This window comes from Desmodus rotundus, chromosome 6 (assembly GCF_022682495.2).
Source record: "Desmodus rotundus isolate HL8 chromosome 6, HLdesRot8A.1, whole genome shotgun sequence".
Lineage (NCBI taxonomy): Eukaryota > Metazoa > Chordata > Mammalia > Chiroptera > Phyllostomidae > Desmodus > Desmodus rotundus.
Window position 1 is genome coordinate 132,455,346 of NC_071392.1, and position 27,212 is coordinate 132,482,557.

Sequence of the window (27,212 nt, forward strand, 5' to 3'; positions counted from 1 at the left end):
CATTCTTTTTTCATTCTGAAACTTCTTACTGCCCAGTGCTGTGGTCTCTGCCCCACCAGAATATTATTTCGATGAGAATTGTTAACCTTAATCTATACTTGTAGTGCCTGGCATGAAGTGGGTGACCCTAACATTCTGTTGAATTAATGAATGAATAGGTGGGGTCAACAGTTTAGAAAAACATAGACTGTCAAACTTTTCCCAGAGTCTAGGAGGGATAAAAGCGGCTTGAGGAAATATAACACTGTCTTTACCTACAACAGTGATTCTCAAACTTTTTAGTCTCAGTACCACTTCACACAGTTAAAAATTATGGAGGACTTCAAACACCATGTGGATTTGGTCTGTAGATATTTGCTGTATTATAAAATAAATGAAGAAAATGTTGAGCTCTTATATAAAAATGATCTATTACATGTTGACATGAATAACATGTATATAACATTTTTATTTTAAATATATTTTATTCATTATGCTATTACAGTTGTCCCATTTTTCTCCCCTTTATTCCCCTCCACCCTGCACCTCCACTCCCACCAGCATTCCTCCCCCCTTAGTTCATGTCCATGGGTATAAATTCTTTGACTTCTCCATTTCCTATACTTTTCTTAACCTCCCCTTGTCTATTTTGTACCTAGCATTTACACTTCTTATTCCCTGTATCATTTCCCCCATTCTCCTCCTCCCAGTCCCCTGTTGATAACCCTCCATGTGATGTCCATTTCTGTAATTCTGTTCCTGTTCTAGTTGTTTCCTTAGCTTGTTTCTTTTTTGTTGTTAGATTCAGTTGTTGATAGTTGTGAGTTTGTTGTCATTTTACTGTTCATAGTTTTGATCATCTTCTTTTTCTTAGATAAGTCCCTTTAACATTTCATATAATAAGAGCTTGGTGATGATGAACTCCTTTAACTTGACCTTATCTGGGAAGCACTTTATCTGCCCTTCCATTCTAAATGATAGCTTTGCTGGATAGAGTAATCTTGGATGTGGCTCCTTGCCTTTCATGACTTTGAATACTTCTTGCCAGCCCCTTCTTTCCTGTAAGGTTTCTTTGGAGAAATCATCTGATAGCCTTATGGGAACTCCTTTGTAGGCAACTATCTCCTTTTCTCTTGCTGCTTTTCAGATGATCTCCTTCTCTTTGATCTTGGGTAATGTAATTATGATGTGCCTTGGTGTGTTCCTCCTTGGGTCCAACTTCTTTGGGACTCTCTGAGCTTCCTGGACTTCCTGGAAGTCTATTTCCTTTGCCAGATTGGAGAAGTTCTCCTTTATTATTTTTTCAAATAAGCTTTCAATTTTTTGCTCTTCCTCTTCTCCTTCTGGCACCCTATGATTTGGATGTTGGAATGTTTACAGTTGTCCTGAAGGTTCCTAAGCCTCTCCTCAGTTTTTTCAATTCTTGTTTCTTCATTCTGCTCTGGTTGAATGTTTTTTTCTCCATTCTGCTCCACATTGTTGATTTGAGTCCCAGTTTCCTCCCCTTCACTGTTGGTTCCCTGTATAGTTTGTTTTATTTCACTTTGCATAGCCTTCACTTTTCCCTCTATTTTGTGACCATTTCTGTGAGCATCCTGATTACCAGCGTTTTGAATTCTGCATCTAATAGGTTGGCTATGTCTTCATCGCTTGGTTCTATTTTTGGAGTTTTGATCTGTTCTTTCATTTGGGCCATATTTCTTTGTCTGGGCATGCCTGTTATATAGTAAGGAGCAGAGCCTTAGGTATTCACCAGGGCAGGGCAACCCATGCTGCTGCGTTGTGGCACTGTATGAAAGGGGGGTGGGGTCACAGAGGGAACAATGCTACTTGCTTGGCTCTTGGCTGTCTCTCAGTCACTTCCCTCACTACCTATAGGCAAATTGGGCCCTTCTGGTGCAGATTCCTGCCTGGGTGGGTGGGTTTATGTAAGTTCTAGGACCCTGTGGGTCTCTCCTACAAACTCTCTTGTGAGACTGGGAGTTTCTCCTGCCGCTGCAACCCCCACACATTTTTATAGCCAGAAGTTTTGGGGCTTTATTTTCCCACACTGGAACCCTGCATTGCATGGTCTGTCTCACTCCCCAGTTGTTCCTCCCAGTTTATCCTCATGCAGATGTGGGACCACCAGCTGCTGCCTTGCCTCGCATCCTCTCCGCCCCAGCTGTCTATCTGCATCCCTCATACCAGTCTGGGTGAATGTTTCTTCTTTAACTCCTTGGTTGTCAGGCTTCCATACAGTTCGATTTTCTGGCAGTTCTGGTTGTTTTTTGTTTGTATATTTGTTGTTATCCTTTCGGTTGTGCAAGGGGGGAAAGTATATCTAGCTATACCTCCATCTTGGCTGGTAGTCAATATAAACATTTTTAAAAATTATTGAGCTCTGGCACACTTTGAGAAGAGCTGCTCTATATGTACAGTGTCTAATATTCACCAGGAAAGATTCTGTTGAATGAGTGGATAGGTGAGCTCAAGGATTTAGACCAAACTTTAGCCCCTACATATGTAGCCCCTACTCAATGTGCCCCTACTCAATGTGTGGGTAGAGGAGTAAGTCCACACAAGCCTTCTGCAAAACAAGACCACATTTTTCCTCCATTCTCCTAATGGTTCAACCTCCCACCCACTCACACACTTCCAGCTCCATGCATCCCTCTCTTCCTTTTCCCCAAACAGTTTTTCCAATCAGAAAAAAAACAAAGCAAAGAATCAGGTGAGAAATAAGTTTAATGTCTTTGTGAATTGATTTGCAAACTGTGTATGTCTAAAATATGCTTATTTCTGTAACCAGAATAATGACTGCATAAAACTTAATCCAGGGAATTCCTTTTGAGTTTTCAGTTTGACAACATGAATGTCGAAGCCTAATTTACCAGGATTTGTTTATTCCTTTTTGTACTCATGTTGAGAAACAAAACTGGGTGTTGTATTATTTTTATTAGGGCAATACCGAAACCTAAGTTCTTCCTCTTTCTAAGAAGAAGCTGCTCCCTCCCTTTTTATTTTTTTCCTCTGAGTAGAGGAAATTAACAAAGCCAAGATTTTTTTTAAAAAAAGAAAAGAAAAAAAAGGTGGTCATCTCTGTGCTCCTATTGAAGTGTCCCCAAGCCCTGGGCACGCCTCTTCCATTTACTGACGTCACACTATTTTTGTCTTTGAATAGCTTATTGACACAATCGCTTCGGAGATCGGAGAACTGAAACAGGAGATGGTGCAGACAGATGTCAGCCTGGAAAATGGCCTGGAACTCACTGAAGCCCACAGGTGACAGAGGCGATTAGGCACTGGGTGCGAGATGGGAGCTAAGTGAACCTTATTATCTTTGAGGACTGCCATTTCTGTGGCTCCTCAAGTTTGGGAACTGGGAGTGTGGTGGCCACTCCAGATCAAACTCTGGAGGAGGTGGGAGTGGCCCAGGAACCAGTTGTCTGCTTGGTTATTTTAATCACTTTGAAGGCACTTGAACTTTATACCTCTCAATTCCTCCTGGCACCAGAACCCGGAAACCTAAAGTTCTATCTGCCATATCCACCTACAAACAGTGATGGAGACAATAACACAGCCGGATCCTCCGTGTGCAAAGTAGAACTCAGTGTAGCCCGTGTCAGTCTCCAGAAGGTTTAAAGGGGAGCACTAAGAGGATGGACTCATTTTGCGTTCTCAGGTCAGAAAACCCCCAGTATTTGCCATAGCCATTAGCCTGAAGTGCAACCTGGAGTGTTAGAAATTGGATGTGATTATAAATGATTAAGAAAGGGGAGGCAAATACTGTACTGTTGTGCAGTGGTCAGGGTGGGGGTGGCAGGTTTGAGGAGCTCGTCAAAACCTCATCCAGCTCTTGGATGGTGTAATTCATTGTTTGCAAAACAACAGAATATACTGACTGCTAAACAACATGGACACTTGGTGCTCGAGAGGCCAAATTTGTTATCAGTGTGCCCCTTTTCCCAGGAAATGGGGTTGAGGCTGTCTGTGCAGTGTAAGTGTGAGATTCATGGAGTGGGTTTTGCTTGTAGGTCATGAGGCAGGCAGGAAGAGTCCTGCAAAAGCAGGCAAACCAGCTGGGTCTGTTGTCCAGGCATATTTCAAACTGGCCAGACTTGTTCCCTACCATAGACTGAGGGAATAACAAGCAATCCCAAGGAGGCACTTGGCAGCTGTAAGGTGGTGCTTTCACTCCTGTGTCTCTAGAGGATCTGTATTCTCCTTTATAGCTATGGAAATTCTGTTTTACAGTTCCTTCTCTACAAAATGACAGGGTAGACCTGGCTACTTGCAGGTCTACCTGCAGGACTTGATGGTTCCCAAGCAACTTGCAGTAGCACCAGGCATTCTGTAATTCCCTTTTACTTCATGTGAACGGCTTCAATTAGTTATTTTTCCCCCATAGACAAATGCGTGGTGATTTCTGACTAGAGACTCTCCACCTCACATTCAGAGTAGTTCCAAACTTTGTGGAACTTTAGTCAGGGGATTTCTCTTTACCCTTGGCATTACTAAGCTAAAAATAAATTGGGAGTCCAGGCTGATGACAAAAGAGTGAAGAAGAGAGCTTTAATAACAGTGATTTCCCCCACATCCAGGAAATACAACACTGCAAAGGGGATCCCAAAGTCCCCAGAGGTCAGACAGGAGCCTTCGCTGCATGTAGGCCACCAGAGATGTTAGGTTTGCTGGCAGGAATGACACCATAATAGGGGCCGTCAAGATCTCAGTCTCTCACTGCAGTGGGTATTCAGGTGGGAGAGCTAGGCCATCATTTAATCTTTAACATCTCTTTTTTTTCCTTTTCTTTTTAAATTGGAGAATGTAACCTTATTTTTTCAGATTAATACATCGCTCATTCTTGAATGCTATGTTGCTTAACACTGAATTTATGAAATTTCAGAGGCATTTTACTTGGTACTTTTTTTTGATGGTAAAGAAAGAAAAAAGTCAAGATTGTCTTTATTTAACAATGTATATGGTTTTACCACATGCCAGTTTCTGTTCTAAGTGCATTGCAGCTACCAACTCATTGAATCTCCTAACTACTCCATGAGGCAAAGCTCCGGTATGCCCCTCATTCTACTGATGTGGGACCTGTATGATGTGGTAAAAAGTCTGACTAATAAGGCTGTGGCTTCTGTGCTGGGGTCTCTTGCTGATTTTTAGAAGTGTGGAGTGGTGACTTCATTAATCATTGCTCCATCTTGCCCAATGATGTCATGAGGGCCAGATAACAGAGACGGAGGGGAAGGAGGACTTAGCATTGTCTTCACAAGGAAAGCAGAGCAGAGCTGTGCGTGGCTACAGGGAAATAGCAGGTCCCATGGGCACAGAGCAGCCCAGAGCAGGGAGGAGAGCAGGCAGGAGAGGAGCAAAGCTGCCTCAAGTTGAAAACACCAGAGAAAGAAGTTGCAGTCAGCCCCTGGGGACCTCAGCTGGGCACATTTCTGGTGGCTGCACAGATGCCTCGCAGTGGCCTTCTTTTGTGTCCCCATCCTCAGTGAGTGTGTGCTGTGATATGGCCTCACCCACCCCACCCACAGTCACCAGGAAGTGTCTGTGGCTGCCCAGTTTGTTGAATGCTGGAGTAAGTGTCATAGGGGTGCCCTAGGTTAGAAATCACTCTTCCCAACCAGCATTAGCTTTTGGTTGCTCTGTCGTTGTTGATGTTGAAATGAGCTTGAGATCTGAAACCTTCTCTTGTGTCATGGACCCCTTCTCAGAATAATATTTTAAATGCATAAAAGAAAATATGTAGGGGGACATGGGGGAAACAATGATAGTGAAATACAATGATTAGAATGTAAAAATATGTAATTTCATAGCACAGGTACTTCTTTATTAACACATCAAGTAATGAGGTTTTGCAGTGGGTCTAGAAACTGATATCCTCTGAAAGCAGAGAAGAAAATGAAAAATAACTTCAGCACCAACAATGGAAACATCTAGAGTTTTGGTTGGTGACAAAGTTTCAGCTGCTGAAGAAACTGAGATTTTTTTGCCTGCATTTAAAATGGGAGTACGTGAATTTCAAAGCCAGGTTAGTGAAAGTGCAGATGTCACTTTTATCCATCCAATAGTCTGTTCCCACTTTGCATCATCTGTCATGGTGGATCCACCTCCCTCCTGGGACACTCGCTTGGCTTGGCTTCTGGGATGCCACAATCCCTGGTTTCCTCTCACCTCACCAGCTGCTGCTTCTAGGCTCCTGGCTGGCTCCTGCTAGTCTCCTTGATTTCCTATCCCTGGATCACCCAGATCTCCATCCTTGAGCCTCTTCAAACTCCCTTCTCTCCCCCACAAACCTTGGACAAGATACTTAAAAAATCTCAGTGCCTCAGTGTCCACATCAGTGAAATGAGGATAATGATAGAAATTTATTGCAGAGTTCTTAGGAAGATTGAGTGCATAGCTGTAAGGGACTTCACAACCTTCTGGCACAACGTAAACACAACACATTGTTTACTAAAAAAGATCTATAGATAAATTTCCTAGGTAATTCCATCCAGTCTTGTGGCATTGATACCATCTGTGTATTGATGATTCCTAACTTATAGCCCTAGGCTGGTCCTCTCTTTGAATCTCGATGTTGAATTATAGGTGCCCACTCAGCCTGACTTTTAGTGTCTCAAATTTAAAAGAACAAGACTGAACTTTTGGTTTCCCTTCGCAAACCTGCCTCTTTCCTGGTCTTCCCTATCCCAATAACCATGCCTCCAGGTGCGTGGGCCCACAGTCATCCCTGATGCCTCTGCTTCTTTTTATAACTGTCCTCCTGTTCATCTCTAAGTCCTGGAATCTCTACTTTCACATTAGATCCAGAATTGGACCACTTCTCACCAGCACCACTGTAGTATACCCCTGCCTGATGTCTCTGCTTTAACCTGTTCCACCTTCTCTAAGCAGTATAGAGAATGATCTGAGCTAGGTTAATTTCAATCAAAGTCAAAGCCCATTAGTAGTTTTTAATATAAAACCAAATCACCCATGGTCTTTGAGACCCTACAGGATATGACTCCTCATATCCTGTCACCATCTCTTCTCTTGCACTCTCTCCTCCTTCATCACTCTTCTTCACCATCTTCTGGCTGAGCAGGCTGCCACCTCCCAGCCTTTGTACTTGCTGTTTCCTCTGCCTGGAATGCACTTCCTCCAGGAAGCATTCACCCTTGGACCTCCCTTCTTTCTGTCACCTTAGCTGACTTTCTTTTCCTTTACAGAACTTGTAGAGATCTGACATATATTCACTTGCTTAACTGAGCATTTTCTGCCTTCCAGCACTAGAAGGTAAGCATTATGATAGCAAGTCTGTGTTAGATGCTGTTTTCTTTTCTCAGTGCCTAGAATAGTGTTTGTCATGTAGCATCCATCCATTCAATAAGATTTGTTGAATGGATAAATAAAAGACGTCAGCTTTTTGGAGATTCTAAAAGTATTCAAGTATCAGAAGCCTTTTATAGAAATAAGACATCACCTTCATACAGCGATTAGGGGACCCCAGACGGTGCATAAAAAATACAAAGTTGAAAATGTATGGTAGGCCTTAAGCTTCCTCCCTAGAAAAGAAAAGGGACCAGAAACCCTTTTTCCTACACTCAAGCCATACTTCCTCATCAGTCCAGATATGACAAAAGAGGAAAATACTTGTTTTGCAGGCTAACACTGCATGCAACACAGATACTGTGTAAGAAGACAAAATGCACGATGATTTTTTATCAATGACTCAAACTTGCTTCCTAATGACCTCATAAATATACTCTCCAAACTCTTCAGAAAAGTAAAAATGGGTATAAATCAACAAAGAATAGTCACTTTGTATTTTATGTTTAAAGAAGAAAAGATAGAAATAATATGAATTGATATTGAATTCTGTTTTTGAAGTCACTGAAGTGGAGGACATATATTTCTTAAATATGGGAAACTGTATTGGATGCAGGTGTATTCTGAGTTTAAAAGAATTTAAATTCCAAAAATAACTGTATCAGATTTAGGCACACATATTTCTTAATTATGATGCAGCTAATGGCGTTGGTCAAATCAGTTCATGACATGGTGAATATTTTTGCATATAAGTACTGAACAAAGTAAGGCAAAAGAATCTAAAAGATAGGGAGAATTTCATTGGCAGGGTTTTTTCTTTTTTGCTGTAAGTTAATGATCTAAGGTTCATAAGCAGATATGTAAATAATAAAAGTACATATGTATTTATACTTTTCTCATAATTTCTAGATTATTTTCTCTTTTCATCTCCCCCCAAAGAATCATTTCTATAATTTTATAGTTTCCATTAACATGAGCCAATGAACTAGCTGCCAGCTCAGAATTCTCATGACTTTAGCCTGGAACTTAGATGTATTAAAATTGTAATATGATGCTCTGTTAAAACTGAAGAGACATCACTGCTGAGTCCTGCAGCACTGAGATTAGTATTTGAGTCACAACATAGAAGTACCTGTCTTATTCCTTCATGCTTTCTAGGCATTGAAAGGATTCAACACCAAGGTAAAGAAATAAGATAGCAAGCAAACAATCAAAAGTTGTTCTATCTGAGGGTGTGGGCTCATGGTAATACTTATTTTTATTTTTTGCATTCCACAACACACATGTTCTACTGTGGCAATCAAAAAAAGAAATCTTACATGTTCTTTTAAAAACCTTCCTTAATGTAACAGGTATCACCAAGCAAGACAGACCACACAGCTGTTTGGGGCATTTTTGATCTTAAGACTGACCTCATTTTTCAAGGTTAATGAGTTTCATCTTTCCTAAAACCACTTCCTACCTGGAATTATCTGCTTCCTCCCTAATGTCCATAGGGCATCTAGTATATTCCTCTATTATGTCCTTATTCCGTTACATACTTGTTTAAAATTCTTTCTCCCTTAGGTTGTGTAAATCTTCAGGCTTCACTATCTAGATATTTTTAGCAAATAGTGCCCCCTCAATAAGTATTTTCTTTTTTTTAATGTTGGGATATTTTTATTGAAGTTATAATTCCCACTGGCATCATGCTAGGGTACTGTACCCAATCTCACATCTGACTCATAATTGGAAACATTTACAAATATTTTTATATGATTTCCTGAATATATTATATCTTCTATAACAGTATAACTCCAATTCAAGCAAGACATTTCTTTTTTCAAGTATATTTTATTGATTATGCTATTACAGTTGTCCCATTTTTTTCCTCCCCTTTATCCCCCTTCACGTGGTACCCCCATTCCCTCCAGCATTCCACTCCCCGCTTAGTTCATGTCTATTGGTTGTACATATAAGTTCTGTGGCTTCTCCATTTCCTATACTATTCTTAAACTCCCCCTATCTATTTTGTACCTACCAATTATGCTTCTTATTCCCTGTACCTTTCCTCCATTCTCCCCCTTACCCCTTCCCATTGATACCCCTCAATGTGATCTTCATTTCTGTGATTCTGTTCCTGTTCTAGTTGTTTTTATTTTGCTTTTTTTTTTTAGGTTCGGTTGTTGGTAGTTGTGAGTTTGTTATCATTTTACTGTTCACAGTTTTGATCTTCTTTTTCTTAAATAAGTGCCTTAACATTTCATATAATAAAGGCTGAGTGATGATGAACTCCTTTAAGTTGACCTTATCTGGGAAGCACTTTATCTGCCCTTCCATTCTAAATGATAGCTTTGCTAGATGAAGTAATCTTGGATGGAGGTCCTTGCTTTTCATGACTTGGAATACTTCTTTCCAGCCACTTCCTGCCTTCAAGGGTTCTTTTGAAAAATCAGCTGATAGTCTTATGGGAACTCCTTTGTAGGTAACTCTCTCCTTTTCTCTTGCTGCTTTTAAGATTCTCTTTTTATCTTTAACCTTTGGCACTTTAATTATGGTGTGGCCCTCTTTGGGTCCAACTTGTTTGGGACTCTCTGAACTTCCTGGACTTGTATGTATATTTTCTTCACCAGATTGGGAAAGTTTTCTTTCATTATTTTTTCAAATAAGTTTTCAGTTTCTTGCTCTTCCTCTTCTCCTCCTGGCACCCCTATGATTTTGATGTTGGAATGTTTAAAGTTGTCCTGGAGGCTCCTAAGCCTCTCCTCACATTTTTGAATTCTTGTTTCTTCATTCTGTTCTGGTTGAATGTTTATTTCTTCCTTTTATTCCAAATCATTGATTTGAATCCTGGTTCAATAAATATTTCTCTTAGTTGAACTTAATTGTTGCTACATTGTTAACAGTTTGAGCAAAGAGTTAGTCAGTCTCATGGAACTCCTTGAAACCATATTCCAAACACTCCTGGTGGCTTGAAATCAAGTAACACCTTAAGGGAAATTGAGCTAGTCATAGCAGAACATCTTACAACAGACAAGATAGGAAAACTTCTTATGGCAAAACTATTTTTGCTACGTGACCTCCTCTAATTATGACCACCATCCCCCCACAAAGTGCCCACCAGACTTGCCTCCACTGAAGGAAAGAGTAGCTGTGTCTATGGTATTTGGGTGTTTCAGATGAATGGATTTTCAACTGCCTTTCCAAACACAATCTCAACCCAAGTCAAAGAACTTCTCTATTCTCTTTCCCATAAGATATTCTCTGAGAAAGAATGTGAACAGGCAGGCACTGACAAATATTCAAGAATTATGGAAATGTAAATTTACAATTCATAGAAATAGATCATGTGTAAGAAGAATCCATAAACTTTGATAACACCAAATACTTTTTTCAAAGGGTCTAAGATACTAGAAAATATACCTAATATTTTGTAGCAAATGATTGTGAGCCTCTTGTGTTATGGTGAACCAGACTGTAGCTCACAGGAAAGGAGAAAAACAAACAATTCCGACAGGTGTGACTATTCTAAGAGAGTAGTGGCCTGCTCTCAGATGCTGTGGGACCTTTGGATGTGCTCTAAGCCCTGAACCAGTGGCCTGTTAGCTTGTTGGCTTATTTCTTTGTCCTGGTATGTATCCTTTCAATGTTTTTCTTTGCATTTAAATGATAGATCACACACAAATTCACTGACTTAAAGGGTGTTTTTGATCATCCTGGAAATGCACAATGTATCATAGGCTGGCTCCCCTAGGAACACACTGTTTTCACGATGGCATACTCTATAGTTAGATATATTTTATCCTTTATAGACCTTGCCTTGTGCTGTGGTGGTAGTTGATTAGGCCATGAAACATCTGCTTGGTTAGAACACAGTACTGATTAAATCCAGCTATGAAATAATGCCAGTGTAACCTAAAGCACTTGAAGACAAGAATTGCAAATCCACGAAGTGCTTGCCTTTCTGTGAAGTCTGGTGAGTGCTTCTGCTTACACTCAAAGGTCAACGGGACAAGACTTAGAGTCGCCTGGCTCCTTTTATTCCTGTTTTCAGCTCCAGGGATACCCAGAACAACAGATTCTTTGTTTCACTTCTTAGTTTTACAGGAATAAATGAAGGCTCCTGCCAGCGTTGGCTTCATATCTGCCCTTTTCATCTTTAGCTGAAGAATCCACAAGAGGAAGTTCATAGGCAAAAAACGCCACCAAATCTTCCTCCTCTTGCAAAAATGGCAGTGCCTCCTCCCCAGAGGGAGACACTCTTTTTTGTTCCCATTCTTCTGTTGTTCTCTGCTCTTAGTCCTCAGTAGATAGAACTTAGAAATCACAAATCCTCCTGTGACATGTTTTTAGAAATCTTTTTGAGGAAGTCAAGGCCTCTTCCCTCAGAAAGCAGTAGCCCTTAGCCACACAGGAATAAAATCTTCAACACAAAATGTGTTAGTCGTTTTCCTTTGGGAACTTAAGGGGTCAAAAAAAGGCCCTGAGGAATTAAAATATCTACTTGTGTGGTGTAGGTAAACTGCACAAGTCAGCGAATTGGTCCCAAGCCCAGTTCTATTAATTTCTTACATTTTGACCTCAAATAAGTAGATAAACTGGATGGCCTCCAATATCTCTCACAAATTAGGTAAATAGACCACGATCCTTACAAGAATATTCCCTCCCCAAGGCCTCTACCCATTACTTTTCCCATCATGGGTGGTGGGTAAGTTTCCTCAACTATAAACCAAGAAACTAGCTAGTGCCCCTTGTGTAGCCAGAATAATTTGGCCTTCCCTTCTTCTCCTGACTTAAATATTACAGAGTAGGCATTTAATTCAGCCTCACAAATTCTAAAGAAGTTTTTTCATGATTGAGTATGTTAAGAAATCACTGGACATCAACTACTAGGTATTTTTTTAATTGAAGGCTTTCTGGGAAACCTTTGTTTGCTATGTGTGTATATGTGTTTAACAAAAATTGGAATTGGTCCTTGTGCCAGAAGTTTTTATCAGATGGATCTCTCTCAGTATGAGCTGTTGTTTTCTCTGTCTCTCTACATAAAGAGGCCTCTTGTACCAATACATTTTCAGAAACCATTGATCACAGACCCGTCCTCTTTTTCCCCAGTTCTAAGAAGCCGCTGAATCATCTTCTACCAAACCTGGCATCTTTGCCACTGCTGGGTGTTTGGGGTGTGTTTACTTTCCTCTTCTTATACTGACAAGGACTAACTGGTCCAAGACTCCAACTTCTGTCTGGTCCTTAATTCTTAAGATGATCCCCAATGGCCGATTGTAGCTGGAATCCTGGACCCTCGGCAGTGCCATGTCCAGGGCTGTACCTTCTTGCCCTGGCAAGGCAAGGTTATATGAAAAGGCTTTGTTAGACTAGTTTTTGTGTCCTAGAATTGGAAAACATTACCTTGCCTTCTTTTTTTTGGAATTTCTAAAACTTAGGAGACAATTAAAGAGACATTCTGGAAACTACTAAACAGAATTTTTACTTACAGTTCCCAAGACAGTCCAGGTTCTTACAATCAGTTCTTTTCAGATTTTGTTTGTGTTAGTATCAGATTCCCTTTTCTCCTTTTTTTCAATAGGAATCCATCTTCCGACAGAGGAACTGAGGCTAAATAACATGTAGTAGCAGATCAAGGCCTCACATTTGTGAAGCATCAACTGAGGCCTCCAAATACTCTTTCCACTAAGTCTGGGGTTGACCGGATGATAACTATGGTCGCTGGGCATAGAGTTACAGTTCTAGGCTAAGACTCAGCATTGACTTGTGTACCCAGAGCCACGCCTTGCTAGTCAGTGAGAAGTTGGAGGGTTTGTGCATAAAGGAAATTCATGAGTAATGAGGAAGGAGCTGCTAAAAGTTTGGATTTGTTGTTCTGGAAGGATTTGGGTTGCTTTCTTTTCTCACCCCAGGCCTTAAGATGGCTGAAGGCCAGGGGGCTTTTGGTAGCTGTGGTGATTTTTGCCACCCATTTCCTGATAAACACAGACACAAGAACACTTTGTCTCCTGAGACTGAAACTGAGCAGCTGGATTCTATTGTTGGGGCCTGGCTGAGGAAAGACCTAAATCAGAGGTTATGTGTGAGGGTGAGAGGGGCAGAAAGAAGCTAAGGCAGAGATCCAGTGCACACCACACTTCTCATTGTCCACTGAGCTTCTTTCTTCCCTTCCTCACTGTTAGGGAATAAACATGTTGTCTGCATATCACCTCCTACCCAGTCCCTTCTCATCCCTAAAGCAGTCATTTTATCAATGCCTGCCCTGAGCTAGGCCTGTGTATGGCCTGGGGGTGAGGTAAGGCTAATAAGAGAGAGAAATATATAATGCCTCATAAAATGGAGTAACTGCCAGGGAGCCAGTTATTGCAATGGATGCTCAAGAATAACTTGACACAGGCAAGAGGAGGCTGAGCAATGGCAAATAGATACATTTTTCAAAGTCGATCTTCCCCCTTGAGTTTAAGAGAGAGGTTTGTAAATAATACAGGAGAGGTTTGTAATCAGAGAGGTTTGTAAGTTAATAGAGAAAAAATATTATGTTCTAATCCAAATTGTCTTACACAAAATTTCCTCTGTTGTCTTATAATTTTTTTTATTCATGCACCATCTTTACTATTAATTTGGTTGTTTTCTTTAAATTGATTCACCTCTTACATTTATTTTAAAAAGTAAGTTCAGTAAACCACTCATGACAAGAAAAACAGTGTGTGATTCCCCTTATAAGAGGTACTTAGAATAGTCAAAATCATAGAGACAGAAACTAGAATGGTGGTTGCCTGGAGTAGGGGGAGGAGGGAGTGGGAAGTTATTGTTAATAATTTTAGAGTTTCAGTTTTGCAAGAGGAAACAGTTCTGGGGATGAATGGTGGTGATGGTTGTACAATAATATGATTATATGTGGTGCCCCAAAACTGTATACGTAACAATGATTAAGATGGAAAATTTTATGTTGTATTATGTCTTACCACAATAAAAAAACAAATGGGGAAGAAAGTAAATTTAATATCTCCACCATGTACTGAATATATGTAACTATTAAAATAAGTACTGGACATTAAAATAAAAACCATGCCTTCATGTACTGCTTTGGTGTATGCAGCATTCTTTGAGAAATGTTGTAGATTTTTAATACCATTGAGAAGTTATAAAATGCTAGAATTAATCTACCCTACCTCACCAAATAGAGCTTTGTTTTGTTTTTGAGTTCTTCACATTGTAGCAGGCCTGCAGCTCTTTATGTTAGGGAGACAGGCGATGTGATTGATATTAAGCTATAATTAGGTCCTAGGCAAAAGCAATTTGGAACCTTGGGCTTTGCTTTGGTGGTTTATTTTTGTTTTGTTTTATTGATGCAGTTAGCATCCTATTGATAATAAGTGAATCAGTGTGTCTTGAGTCATTCTAGGACTGTTTATATATTATGTACGTATTGTGTAAAAAAGGAAAAAGCTACTAGTTTTCTTAAAAGTCTGGATGGTCCATGAGGGACATTCAGGAAAATAGCACTTGGGCTGAAGAACACTGAGTCTTTCCTAAGGGTTATCAGGGAGCACTTTGCTCGAAATCCAGGTCAAGCCTAGGAAGGTAAGACTTGGGTGGGCCCTGCCACTCACTCCTTCAAATTTCATATCTGAGGCAGCCCTTATGGGTTACTCAGTCCCACATCCACCACTGGGATTGGCCTGGAAGGAGCAGGCAGCATAAGCAGGGATTCTCTCCCAAGAAGAGTATTCCCTTCCACACTTTTGTAAAGCCTGATATGGGAGACCAGGGGTGGTGCCTGGGGCCAGCATGTGGGAAGCAGGGATGGAGACAAAGGCCAAAAGCCAAGTGTATTGTAGAAGGTTATGATATTCTGTCCTCCATTCAGTTCTGATGACTCAGTCAGCCAACTACCTCCAGGTGACTCAATTTACAGAGCCCATTAATTCTGCAAGTAGAAACAAAACAGAATACTTGGATAAAATATGAGTGTCTTTTCCATGAAGGTAGATCGCAAATGTACCAAGTTCCAAGGCAGAGGGGATCGTGTTTGTGCTAGAGCACATGCACTCACGCGTGCACACACGGAGGGAGCCCGAGAACCCGGGAGCGAGTTTCAGAGGAGCGTTACTTGATTGAAGTCACCTTCCATCCGATTTAATTCACAGAGGACTTGCCATTCATTATACGAGAGGTTTTCAGAAGTTGTTAATTAACTACACAAATCTCTTTTTTTAGTTGAACTATGATCTACAGTCTACTGTGGAAAGGAAAATTCTTAGTACACTTTAAGTATTTAATTGAAATACATTTTGTCCTTCAAAAATAATCAAAACATACCTTATGGATGTGGGTACAAATTGTCTATTTAAAGCATAACATTGTTCAGCTTAATGAAGTTTTTAACTCACCTAGAGAGGGTTTGGGAGGCTTTTTGTTTCTTGTGTGTGTGCTTGTTTGTCCCCACGTCCCATGTGGAGCACAGAGCCGTCCAGAGCACTCGCGGGTGCTCACACCCGTCAGCCAGAGGAGCGCATTCCGCCCTGGTTAACAGCAATAGCCTGGCATTTTCCCTTATGTCTTAGTCCTCTTAAACTTTACTTTTGCTATTCAACAAAATAGGATTCTTATATTCTTACACATATTATCCATATATTATATTCTTATAGAGAGGAGGTTGTTGACTGTATCTACTGCATCAGTATTTTTTTTCCACAGAAACAATCTCACATCAAAATTCTATGTATTACTTTGTTAATTGTCATTAATTAAAAAAAAAAAGACTAGACTGTATAGTCAAAGTATACACCTCTGCTGTGCTGCTTGGGAAGAAGGGGTGATGTACTGGGAAGTACAAGGCAGCTTTTCTGAGTGTCCTGGTCACCAGAAGCTGCATTAGTAGATTGTGCCATGCTCTGAAATTCTGGATTAGGACAAGAAAGAGCATCATTTGGAAGCGGCTGCAAGTTACTGGTTTCTCTGAGAAGAATCTAATTCTGTGAAATTTAATGAAACCAGGCCTAGTGTCTATCTGCCTGTCCTACAGTAGAATGCACTTTCCGCAATCACTTATTTCTGCACCTGCCTAGGCTAATAACACTGGCCCTGGGAATAAAGGGGATGCAGCCAAGTAGAAGGGCCCCTCTCATCCCACACTCTGAAAAGACTAATATTGGGTGAGGCCAGAATGTAGCTGTGCTAGCAAATCCTGTCCCCCTGAGTGGGTATAATACACTTCAGAGTCATGAGGCCTGGGGTGGTTGGAATGGGGGCAGAGAAAGTGTAGAGTTTTTCAGTGTTTGCTCTCTGCCGCCAGAGGCACCTTACATTTGTGGGGCAGATTTCAAACAATACAAACATCAAGAAAAGTTGCAAGAAAAGTACTGTTCACTTGAATTCACCAGTTGTTAAAATTTTGCCTCATTTTCTTTACCTCTCTACTTTTGCCTTTTTTTCAAGGGGGTGGAGGACTGAGCATTTGACACTTACTTTAAAACATTTTCATACTTTGCCCCTAAATTCATCAGTATGCATTTCTTAAGAACAGGAATATTTTCCTATATAACCATATTGAACTTACCATATGCAAGAAAATAAACATCAATGTAATATTGTCTAATATATATACTTATTCTTTTTTAAAATTATTTTATTGTTGTTCAGTTACAGTTGTCTGCATTTTCTCCCCACTATACCTTATTCTTATATCCCTAATTGTCCTTTCTGTTATTCTGATCCCATATGTGCATATAATATAGTAATATTGTCTTTATTACTCTTTACTATTGTCTTTATAATAGTGTCTGTATTTTCCTTTTATTTATAATCCCACAGCCTTTTTTTAAAAAAAATGATATTGACATTTTGAAGAGTTTGGGTCAGTGGTTTTGCAGAAAGTCCCTGAAACTGGGTTTGTTTGATTGTTTCCTCTTGTGTCGATTCAGGTTGAACACCTTTTGGGGCAGGAAAACTACCCAGGTGGTATTATAACCTTTGTTTCCAGACCAAACCAGGTTTGAATGCTCAGTAGTTGCCTGCCCAAAGACAACTTTGAGATGACTTTACGAGAAGGAGCTTTATAACACAAGCTGGCAAGCAGGGATGCACTAGGGATTGTTCCCAGAGCAGTGTGTCCCTGAACAAAGCATCTAATCCATCTTTTTTAAAAAAAGATTTTATTTATTTGTTTCTAGAGAAAGGGGAAGGGAGAGGGGAAGGAAGGGAGAAAGAGAGGGAGAGAAACAGCAATGTGCGTTTGTCTCTTGTGCGGCCGCTACTGGGGACCTGGCCCTCAACCCAGGCATGTGCCCTCACTGGGAATCGAACTCACGACCATTTGGTTCACAGGTTGGCACTCAGTCCCCTGAGGCACACCAGCCAGGGCCATCTAATCCATCTTTATTAGGGGAAATCATGTGTAAACATCAAGATAGACTTCATCATTGCATGTACAGGTGGGGACACTCCAACGTACTTGCAGTTAGGGAACATGGTTATACGTACATCGCATGTTCAAAAATAGCAGAAAATCTCTGCCCCTGTGTGGAGAGTATTATAATGACGGTATAATGAGGAAAGTTCATGAGGAAGTCACTGGAGAGTCCTTCAGGCTGCTCCAGCTGGTCTTAGGTGGTGTCAGCCATTCACCCACTGGTGCTGCAAAACATCCCGAGCTTGTTCCTGAAAAACAATTCTGCTAATCTATGTCAGGGTTGCATAGATATGGATAAACATCTGACTAAGTCTCGGTCTTCCTGTGAGGCTTTCAGCAAATTACAAGGCAGCATTACACAAAACTTACAAATTTTAGAGTGAGGCAAAGTTATAAGCTCTAAATAAAGGTTAATCTATGCTAGGCTACCTGTCTAGGTTGGGTTACACTTCTCAGAGCAGTGGAGGCACTTGGTATCAGGTGTCTTATTTTGGGAGGTGTTAAGGCTGATCACTTGGTTAAGATGGTGTCTTCCAGGTTTCTCCATTGTCATGATCCCTATTCCTTTTTATGATAAGTATTCTATAGGGTATTTTAAGATGGTGAATGTCTGTTCCCTAATGTCTTTCACCTACTCATGTTAGCATCCACTCGTGATTCCTGCTTGCATCAATTCTACATGGTGGTGGAGGTACCACTTTTGGATTTAAAAAAATGAAGCTCAAAAACAGAGGTGGGTCTCTAATGCAGCTGTCCCACTGTGACCATATCATCATACGATCTCTTGGGTTATATTACAGTGGTTTATCTTTTATAAGCCACTCTTTCTTTGCCCTCCCTTATATTTGCAAGCAGACATCTGCTTTAGGAATCACTAATTTCTGTTAATCTCATCAGCTTCTGTTTTAGGTGCAATTCCCTAAAAGCAGAGCCTGAGACAGGGATTCTTGTGCTGTGATTTATTGAGAGAGTCTCTCAGGAGCAGTGTATGAAGGGATGAGGAATACGGGATGGGAGGGGAGGAAACCAGGCACAGATATGGGGCCAGCTGAAGTTTGATCCCCAGGGAGCTCTGAATCCTGAATAACACGCCAGAGTTGTCCCACCTTTAGGCAAGAAGACCACTCCTCACCCTGTATTATTAGCAGGGGAGGGTATAACTTCCCAGGTATGTTCAGGAAAAGGAGACAGCAGGAGCATGGGTGCCTGATCTGGTAAAGGGGAACTGGGCATGGCACCAACAGCATTCACTGCAGGTTTGGCATTTCCTTCATTAGTTCTTTCTGGAAGGTTGTCCTTCTGGTTGGCTGATAAAAGCCAATTTGTTCTGTAATAATAGGCTATAAACCTCACATGGCTAGCTGAATAAGGCATTGGCTTAGTCATTTGCAAAGACAAGGTCTAATTTATGGTTGCTCCTTTATGAGGCCCCATGAGTCTTATTTACTAACCCCCTGTTGAGGCCCTGGCTTTTCAGGCTGAGGCAGTTGTTAGAACAAAGTCTCTAGCTTCTTGAAACAAATGAGGTGCCACAGGATGTACCCTTGTAAAGAAGGAAGATTGTCAGCATGTTTACTCTCAGCGCACATGACTGTCAGAATTGCTGTTTTAGAGACTGCAGAACTTGGTCTTGATAAAATATCGCCAACCTGAGGCAGCAGGAATGAAATATTATTTTATTTGGGTTCTGAGTTCTTTCAATGACATGTTACTGCCCTTCCTATGCCCCTGCTCCCCAAAACCCTACCTAATTGGATCTGAGTTCAAGTGCACGTTTTACCCTTAGGTCTCAAGCAAGTGCTCCTCAGACTAGCAATATCAGGCAGAACTTGCTAGAAATGTAGCTCAGGCCCACCCCAGACCTTCAGGATCAGAATATCTAGGGCTGAAACCAGTATTTTGGCTTAACAGACCCTAGGTGATTCTTATGTAGGTTCAAGGGCTGATCCAAAGCAATGGTTGTAAACTTGGCTACATATTGGGATTTCCTGGAGAACTTAAAAAAGTTCTGATGCATGAGGCCCACCCTATGTGTCTGATTTATTTGATTTAGGTGCAGTCTGGCCATCACAACATTTTTAAGCTCTCCAGGTGATTTTAATGGGCAGCCAGGATAGAAAATCACTGCTCTAAAGTCTTCTCTTTATGTGAAAGGCATTTTAACACCAGCTTCATTGTGAGGAGTTTGTTCTTACTGGCTGCAAAGATTCACTTCAAAATACCTGGAGGCCCTGAAATGTCATTTGCACAATGAGAAACTGCCCCTTTATGGCAGATTCTCCCATCTGGAAACATGTAGCAGAGTAAAGGAAATCATTCACATATTTGAGAGAAAACCTAATATAACTCTGAAATGAAAGTATGAGAGTCTTTAGATATGTAGAAGTCAAGAAGGTTTAGGAGAGAAGTTAGGGTGTCTCTGGCTAGCCCATGGGCTATCTGTTGTGGGTGTTGTTGAGTCTGCATACCCAAAACTGATCACCTTAGATGGGCGTCTTCCATATTCAATCCAACTTCCTTGGAGTGGAGTGATCCGCATAGACATAGCACACCTCCTTCCCCATCTCTCACCTTACAGTCAGAACCATCACCTATCTTTCTCAATGTTGAAGACTTTATCCAGGTCACACCTTTGGAATTTGGGAGGTGTAGATATTTGAAAACCGTGTGTACCCCAACCTGAACTTGGCCCTGCAGACATGAAATGATCGGGCCTGATGTTCCCTCTGGCTGCTCCAGGACTGGTGTTGATGGCCAGCTTTTTGAGAGCCAGGAGAGAGAGAGTTCTGAGCATGGTAGAGGAATGAGACCCCAGAGCTGATATGGCCTTGGATTTGGATTTCCACCCTCTCTCTCTTAAAAGAGGCATATCCTTGAGGAAGTTACTCAATCAGTCTGAAGCTCCAGGTCCTCCTTTTTAAACTGGAATCCTAGTACCTTCCTTTCAGAGCTGTTGAGAGGAGTAAATGAGAAAATGTTTGCAAAGGGGCTGACTGAGGGTAGACACCACAGAGATACAAGCTATCCTGTGTTCATAATCTTACTTGTACCTGCAGAGTTGGGTGAACACTAGACAACTTGAATTTCTAGTTCTGCCATCTCATGGCTATTTATATCTCTGGACAGCTTGATAACTCCTTGGGCCTCAGTTTCCTCATTTGTAAAATGAGGACTCAATACTCATAACAGGATTAATGTTCGGGCCAAAGGCAACAATGGAGCTCAATGTGATATTTTTTATTGCGATTTTACTCATTTAACATACAATTCAAAATTTAATATGTACAATTCAATGGTTTTCAGTATATTCACAAGGTTTATACAACCATCAGCACATCTCATTCCAGAACATTTTTATTATATCAAAAAGAAACTCCATATTCATTTGCAGTCACTACCCATCCTGCACCCCTTTACAGTCCCAGGCAACCACTAATCTTTCTATCTGTACATATGTCTATCTAGATATTTCATATACACAGACTCATAGAATATTTGTCCTTTTATGCCTGGGATTTAGTATAATGTCTTCAGGATTCATCCACATTGTAGCATGGATCAGTACTTCTTTCACAAAAAGGGTGAATGAATATTATGGCTGAATGAAAGTATGAATATGCCACATATTATTTATCTGCTCATTAGTTGATAGAAATTTGGGATATTTCCACTTTATGGTGATTGTGAATAATGTTAATATGATTTTATGAAAAGCATCACAACATATTACTATAAGGTTTCATTTTAAATAATATTAATAATAAAAATACATACATTTGTGAAAATACATGAAACCCAATTCATTTGGACACAAAAATGAGTATGGGTAAATTTAATGTGATTATGAATGTTTTATTTTATTTTTAGCATATGCCATGCTTATTCTTTTTTTTAAGCTTTATTTATTTATTTATTTATTTATTTGTTTATGGGGGGTGAGAGAGAAACATTGATTTGTCATTCTACTTATTGATCCATTCGTTGGTTGATTCTTGTATGTGCCCTGACCAGGGATCAAACCCACAACCATTGCATATTGGGATGACTCTCTAACTAACTGAGCTGCCTGGCCAGGGCTGCCATGGTCATTCTTATGGTATAATCTATTGAGCATTAGTACTTCATGGTTCCCACATGGAATTTAGTACTTAGGGTTGTAGGCTAAAAGGAAGAAATGTTTTATGCCAGCAGATAGAATTAACATCAGTTAGATGTTTAGAACCTGTACACAACTGGGTTAGAAATAAAAGGTTGGGTCTGTTGAGTGTTGTTGAGTACTTTGTTTAATATTAGGGCTACGGAGTGAAATATAACATGGTGTCTGCCCTGAAGGCTTTCAGTCTGGTGGGGAAGACAAATGAGGAGGTGATGACAAGATGAGTATGTGCTATGACAGGCCTAGCCTATGAGACTGTAGGATAGACTCCATGTTTGGGAAATTGTGCCACAGCCATTTGACCCCTGCCAATTCTCTTTTTCCTAGCATGGTAAGACATACGGATGATGGCTATTCCAAGGAAAAGGATGTGAAGGCCTGTCCACGGGACTCTGGCTATGACAGCCTCTCCAACAGACTCAGCATTTTGGACCGGCTTCTTCACACTCACCCCGTATGGCTACAGCTGAGTCTGAGTGAAGAGGAGGTGGCAGAAGTCCTCCAGTCCCAGCCTCCAGGGGTAAGACTTGGAACCTCAGAGAAACATGTTGAAGCAGGCAGTGCTGCTGTGTCCTTAAAGAGAAAGACTCGGAGCTCTAGAAAGTCTTTGTAGCCTGTTAGGAACATGGTGGTTCCCAGTGTGTACCTGGGTTGCAATGCAGGGAAATCGTGCAGTCAGCTCCCAGGAACAGAGCTCTTCACAATTTGTCTTTCTGTCTCCATCTGCTCAGTTTCTGTGGAAAGTGCAAGACTCAGCAGGATCATGGTACCTCAGTAATGAGGAGGGGCTGCTGTTCAGAGGCCCTGGGCCTGACTTCTTGAAACCCAACATTGAGAAAGAGCTGGTTGTGGGGTTTTGGTCATCCCTACTATTTTACTTTCTTCTGAGCTTGGGAACCGTGCCGGGGCCTAGCCATCCACCTTGGGACCAAACCTTCAAAAGTTCTGTGTCTACAGACTGCTCTGGCTGATGATAATGATTTTTCTGAGGTTTCCACATGGATCAAAGTCTAGTTCAGTTTCTTCAGCTACTGCCTACTCAAGTCCAACCTCGTTTTAATTAAGACCAGGCCACAGCTCTATAGAAGTTCCTTCAAAAAGTTGTTCAGTGATTGGTTTGTCCTTTGCTGTCCATTATGGTAGCCACTTGCCCTATGTGGCTATTTAAATTTACATTTATTAAATAAAAATCAAATAAAAAATTCAGCTCCTCAGTTCCAGTAGCCACATTTTAAGTGCTCACTAGCCATAGACGGCTGCAGGCTACCATAAAGGATGGTACAGAATATAGAACATTTCCATCATCACAGAAAGTTCTATTGGACACTGCTTGTACATAAGGTCTACTTCCAAAAAAAGGGATAACTACACTAAATCCCAGATAAAATAACACTTGAAATAACACACAGCAAAAGATAGAAACTAAGAAGTGGGTAGAAAGGCAAGGAGAAAATTCCATCAGTAGCTGGCTGAGAATGTTGTTAACAATTGGGCAGGAAAGTAAGCGTTTGAGTTTACTTTTAGCCAGAGCCTGTCTGTTACCACTTTTTGATTTATAAGTGAGTCTTTGTTTCTCATCTGACAGAAACAGACAGGACTAAGAACTCTGTTGGAACATGCTTGGGGTGACAGGCGCAGTATTTGATCATCTTTGCAGAAAATTCCTTGGCCAGCACACTGGGTTGTTGCCTCTGATTTTGGTCTGTATGATCAAGATCCCTTCTGTGAGGCCCCCACTTTTCAGAGGTTAAGTTGTCTGCTTCTGCATTTCTGCCAAAAATTCTAAAGAGGGAGGTTACTCTGTTGCTAGGCAGGAGTTCCTCTTCTGGTGTCAGGCATGCCCATTCCTACTGAGACCTTGTGGGGAAGAAGTAGGCGGGATGTTCTATCTAGCCACCTAGTGATCTCTACCAGGACCCACCCGATGAGATTGGGTAGGCTGAGGGCAGCCTGAAGAAAGGAGTAACATAGATCAGTAGAGGTCAAATGCACCAGGAGAAGCGAGAATGCTGAAGAGCAGGAAAAGCAGGTGTGAGAGGGGGATTTGAAAGACTAGCCATAATAGCATTGGTCCTTGGGGTGACCAGCATCCTTGATTAATGTGCAGCCTGAGACAGGGGTTGGCAGACTGTTTCTGTAAAGGGCCAGAGTGCCAATATTTTTGGCTTCGTGGTCCATATAGTCTCTGTCACAATTACTCAACTCCACCTTGTAATGCAGATGCAGCCATAAACAATAGGTAAACAAATGAGTATGTCTGTGTTTCAGTAAAACTTAATTTACAAGAGCAGGGTGGCAGGATGGATTTGGTCTACAGGCCATACTTCGCTGTCCCCTGATCTAAGGCTGCTGAGATTCAGGTAATAAGGCCTAGAAGTTATACTCTCCCTGACTCCCAAGGCTCAAAGAGATCTCCACCTGCATGAGGGAATATTACTTCTTTTCCACCCACTAAGAGCTGCTTCTCAGCAGTACTTTGGGCTTTTACCCATCAGAATGGTGTTTAGGAAACATCTGCTTCAATTTTAGAGAGCCTCACAGACACTGACTCCCAGAACTGGCTACCAAATAAATTTCATGGCTGCCTCCTCATGGGGACTAGGAAGAAAGAGAGAACTTGGAGGTCTTCCTGTTTCATTCTTTACCAAACACCTCATTCCTGTAACCTTTCCTTCAACCCCTCCTCCCCACCCCCAAAACATTTCTTAGGAGCTATTGACTGGACATACAGACCAAAGTAAAGATTAGGTGGAAAATGTAAAGAATGGTAGGGGAACGGAAAGCACAGTGTTCAAATGCAGAAGAACAAGAGAATTGGTTAAAGAAACAGGACAGTACCTTGGAGAAGGATCATGTATTACAGAAGGGAACCAGGACTCAGCCAGGCCACCACTGCACACTCCGGGGGACAACAGTTTATCTGTAGTCTCGGTAAATGGTGCCCCTGTTTTCTCAAATTTGGATTATGCAGTGCACAGACTGAATAGCAGTGGATGGCATACTTGTCTCTGTAGAGACGGAAGCCAGAAAGGTGTCCTGAGACATCAGTACTGGGAGGTGGGCTGGTTTAAAGTAAGCACATGTCTGAAAACATTAGGAACTGGAAGGAGCTGTTGAAAGTGAAGTAAGTCAGGAGTAAGTGGACCACAAGCTTTGGTGTTGGCTTTAATGAATTTCAGAGCACACCTACCCACCCTCCAAATGAAGCAGTCATATTTTTGGCTCCAGTGATTGTTGCCATGCCATGCCATGTCACCCCATTTTCCAAGAGAAGCTAGACATTTAGATTTTAATGTGAAAGACAAAAACTCTCTTTTCACTGTTGACAACAAATTCAAGTGTTTATCGTAAATATACCCATGAGCTAAATTAGCCAATGAACCTCTTAATTTATCACCTATACTTTTCCTATGTTGCCTGTGTTTAGAATCTAGGTTTCATCAACCAAGATACCCATATAAGACCAGGCTAGAGAATGTGTCATCCAAAACAATCACCAAACTGAAGATGCTTCAGCAGACTAAGAGAGCTCTTACCTCATGGAGAAGCTTCTATCAAAGGGAAAGTAGAATTCTAGGGAAGTCAGTTATCAAGGAAAAGCGTCTGTGGCATGCTCACTTCAGATCACACTTTTCTTGTGGAACAGAGTGTCCTGCATTGAGCTTTGTAGTTCAGCTCTAAAGGGGGCTCTATTCATGGATGTTGTATGTGTAGAAAGTCATATGCCCAGGTTCCAACCTTCTAGATGTTTCCTAAGCTTGAATTTCTTTCCCTTCTAGGTCTTCCTGGTTCATAAATCCACCAAAATGCAGAAGAAAGCCCTCTCACTTCGCCTGCCCTGTGAATTTGGAGTCCCACTCAAGGAATTTGCCATAAAAGAAAGCACATACAGTAAGTTGTCACTGGATGGTTAGGTCCTGGTTGACACGAGGGCCTCAGGCCTCTCCAGCAGGTTGATAGAACCTGTGCTTCAAGACAGATGGACATGGGTCTGAGTCCTGACATTGTCATTTGTTCACTGAATGACTAGGCAGGTAACCTACCCCAGGAACTTCAGTTTCCTTATCTGTATAGTGGTGTGAGAGTTAACCTCAGAGAGTTGTTAACAGTTCAGTTAAGTAACATATGTGCAAAGTATGCAGCCAACTGCTTGACATGTGGCAGAGGCTTAACAGAGGTTGGTTTCCTCACTGCCTTCCCAGTTACAAACCAGGATTTGGTGCCCAGGTTTGCTGATGACTAAGCTCCGGGGCAGGCTGCCTTTTTATGGGATCTAATACTGAAACATGTGTGTGCACATCTTTGTGAATAATCCTTGAGCAGACTTGTTCCCTCCACACAATCACTGTTCGGTTTTCTATGGAATGCAGCTAGTCAGAGGCAGGATCCAGCCCTTTCAGAAAATTAACTGAAGTTTTGAGGTGAGAGCAGTGTTCATAGCATTGGTTTTCTTCCTGCCATTTCATGGCCAAGTTTTAAATTAAAAAGGGAACACATAGTTCTGAGGTACTGCCAGCCTCCAAAAAGGATTAGAAGAAAGATCTACACCCCAAAGGCAAAGGCTTCGTTGAAATCACAGGTTAGCAAACTGAGGTGCACCAGCCAGAAGTGAGTTTGGAAGCCTGTTGACTATTTCAGTCCCAAGTCTAAGACCAGGATTCTCACTTCTCAGTTTTGACCTCAGGGAGCCTCAGTCCATGCATTGAAGAAGCTGCAGGTATCGAGGTCAATTTAAGGGCAGATATGGGAGTACACTTAGACCAGACTTCATAGTCTCACTAAGTCATATGGCCTTTAACTAAATCTAGAGACATTACCAGCAGAAGTGAAACCTCGCAGCCTCAAGTTCAGCTGCAAACCAAGGTTCTGCAATGTTTTTCCTGCAGGTCTCACAAAGTCACTGGTGCCAGGGAAAATCTTCCCCATCAGAGACAGGAACAGTCATTAAACCTGGTGAATGATTCATATACCAGTTTATTTATATTAGGAGGTGGTCAGAAGATAGATTTCAAACCTACCATTTTGAAGATAATGATTTAAATATTAAGTGAAAAAGGCAATGCTGAGTTGGCCATTAGAAGTCTGCTATTGGAACACAACCAAGATGGCGGCGTAGGTAGACACACTGCACCTCCTCGCACAACCATAACTGACAGAAAATCGAAAGGCAAGGAAGTCTGACACCAAGTAGATAAAAAAGAAACATTCATCCAGACCGGTAGGAGGGGCAGAGACGGGCACTGGGGCGGAGAGGACTTGCATGGCTGTGGCGGGACCCAGACTGGCTGAGTGTGGGAGGAACAGGGAAGGCAGTCTGACCACTAGCAGACCCTGCGGCCCCACATTCGCACACAGATAAACCAGGACGAATGG

At 41.4% G+C, this 27,212-nt stretch overlaps 1 protein-coding gene across 11 annotated transcripts in view; it reads left to right on the top strand.

Annotated features, from left to right (window-relative positions):
* The window catches only part of RIN2 (Ras and Rab interactor 2), a 239,526-nt gene that overhangs the window by 172,721 nt on the left and 39,593 nt on the right, over window positions 1–27,212 (top strand). For 9 of the 11 annotated variants that reach the window (XM_053926043.2, XM_024559337.3, XM_053926041.2 and 6 more), the window contains 3 exons: window positions 3,143–3,243; window positions 22,167–22,359; window positions 25,619–25,730. In XM_053926043.2, the coding sequence (XP_053782018.1) occupies window positions 3,143–3,243; window positions 22,167–22,359; window positions 25,619–25,730 (406 nt within the window). Of the gene's footprint in view, window positions 1–3,142; window positions 3,268–3,475; window positions 3,644–22,166; window positions 22,360–25,618; window positions 25,731–27,212 lie in introns of all 11 variants that reach the window. The other 2 variants (XM_045194655.2, XM_045194656.2) reach the window with 2 other exon arrangements.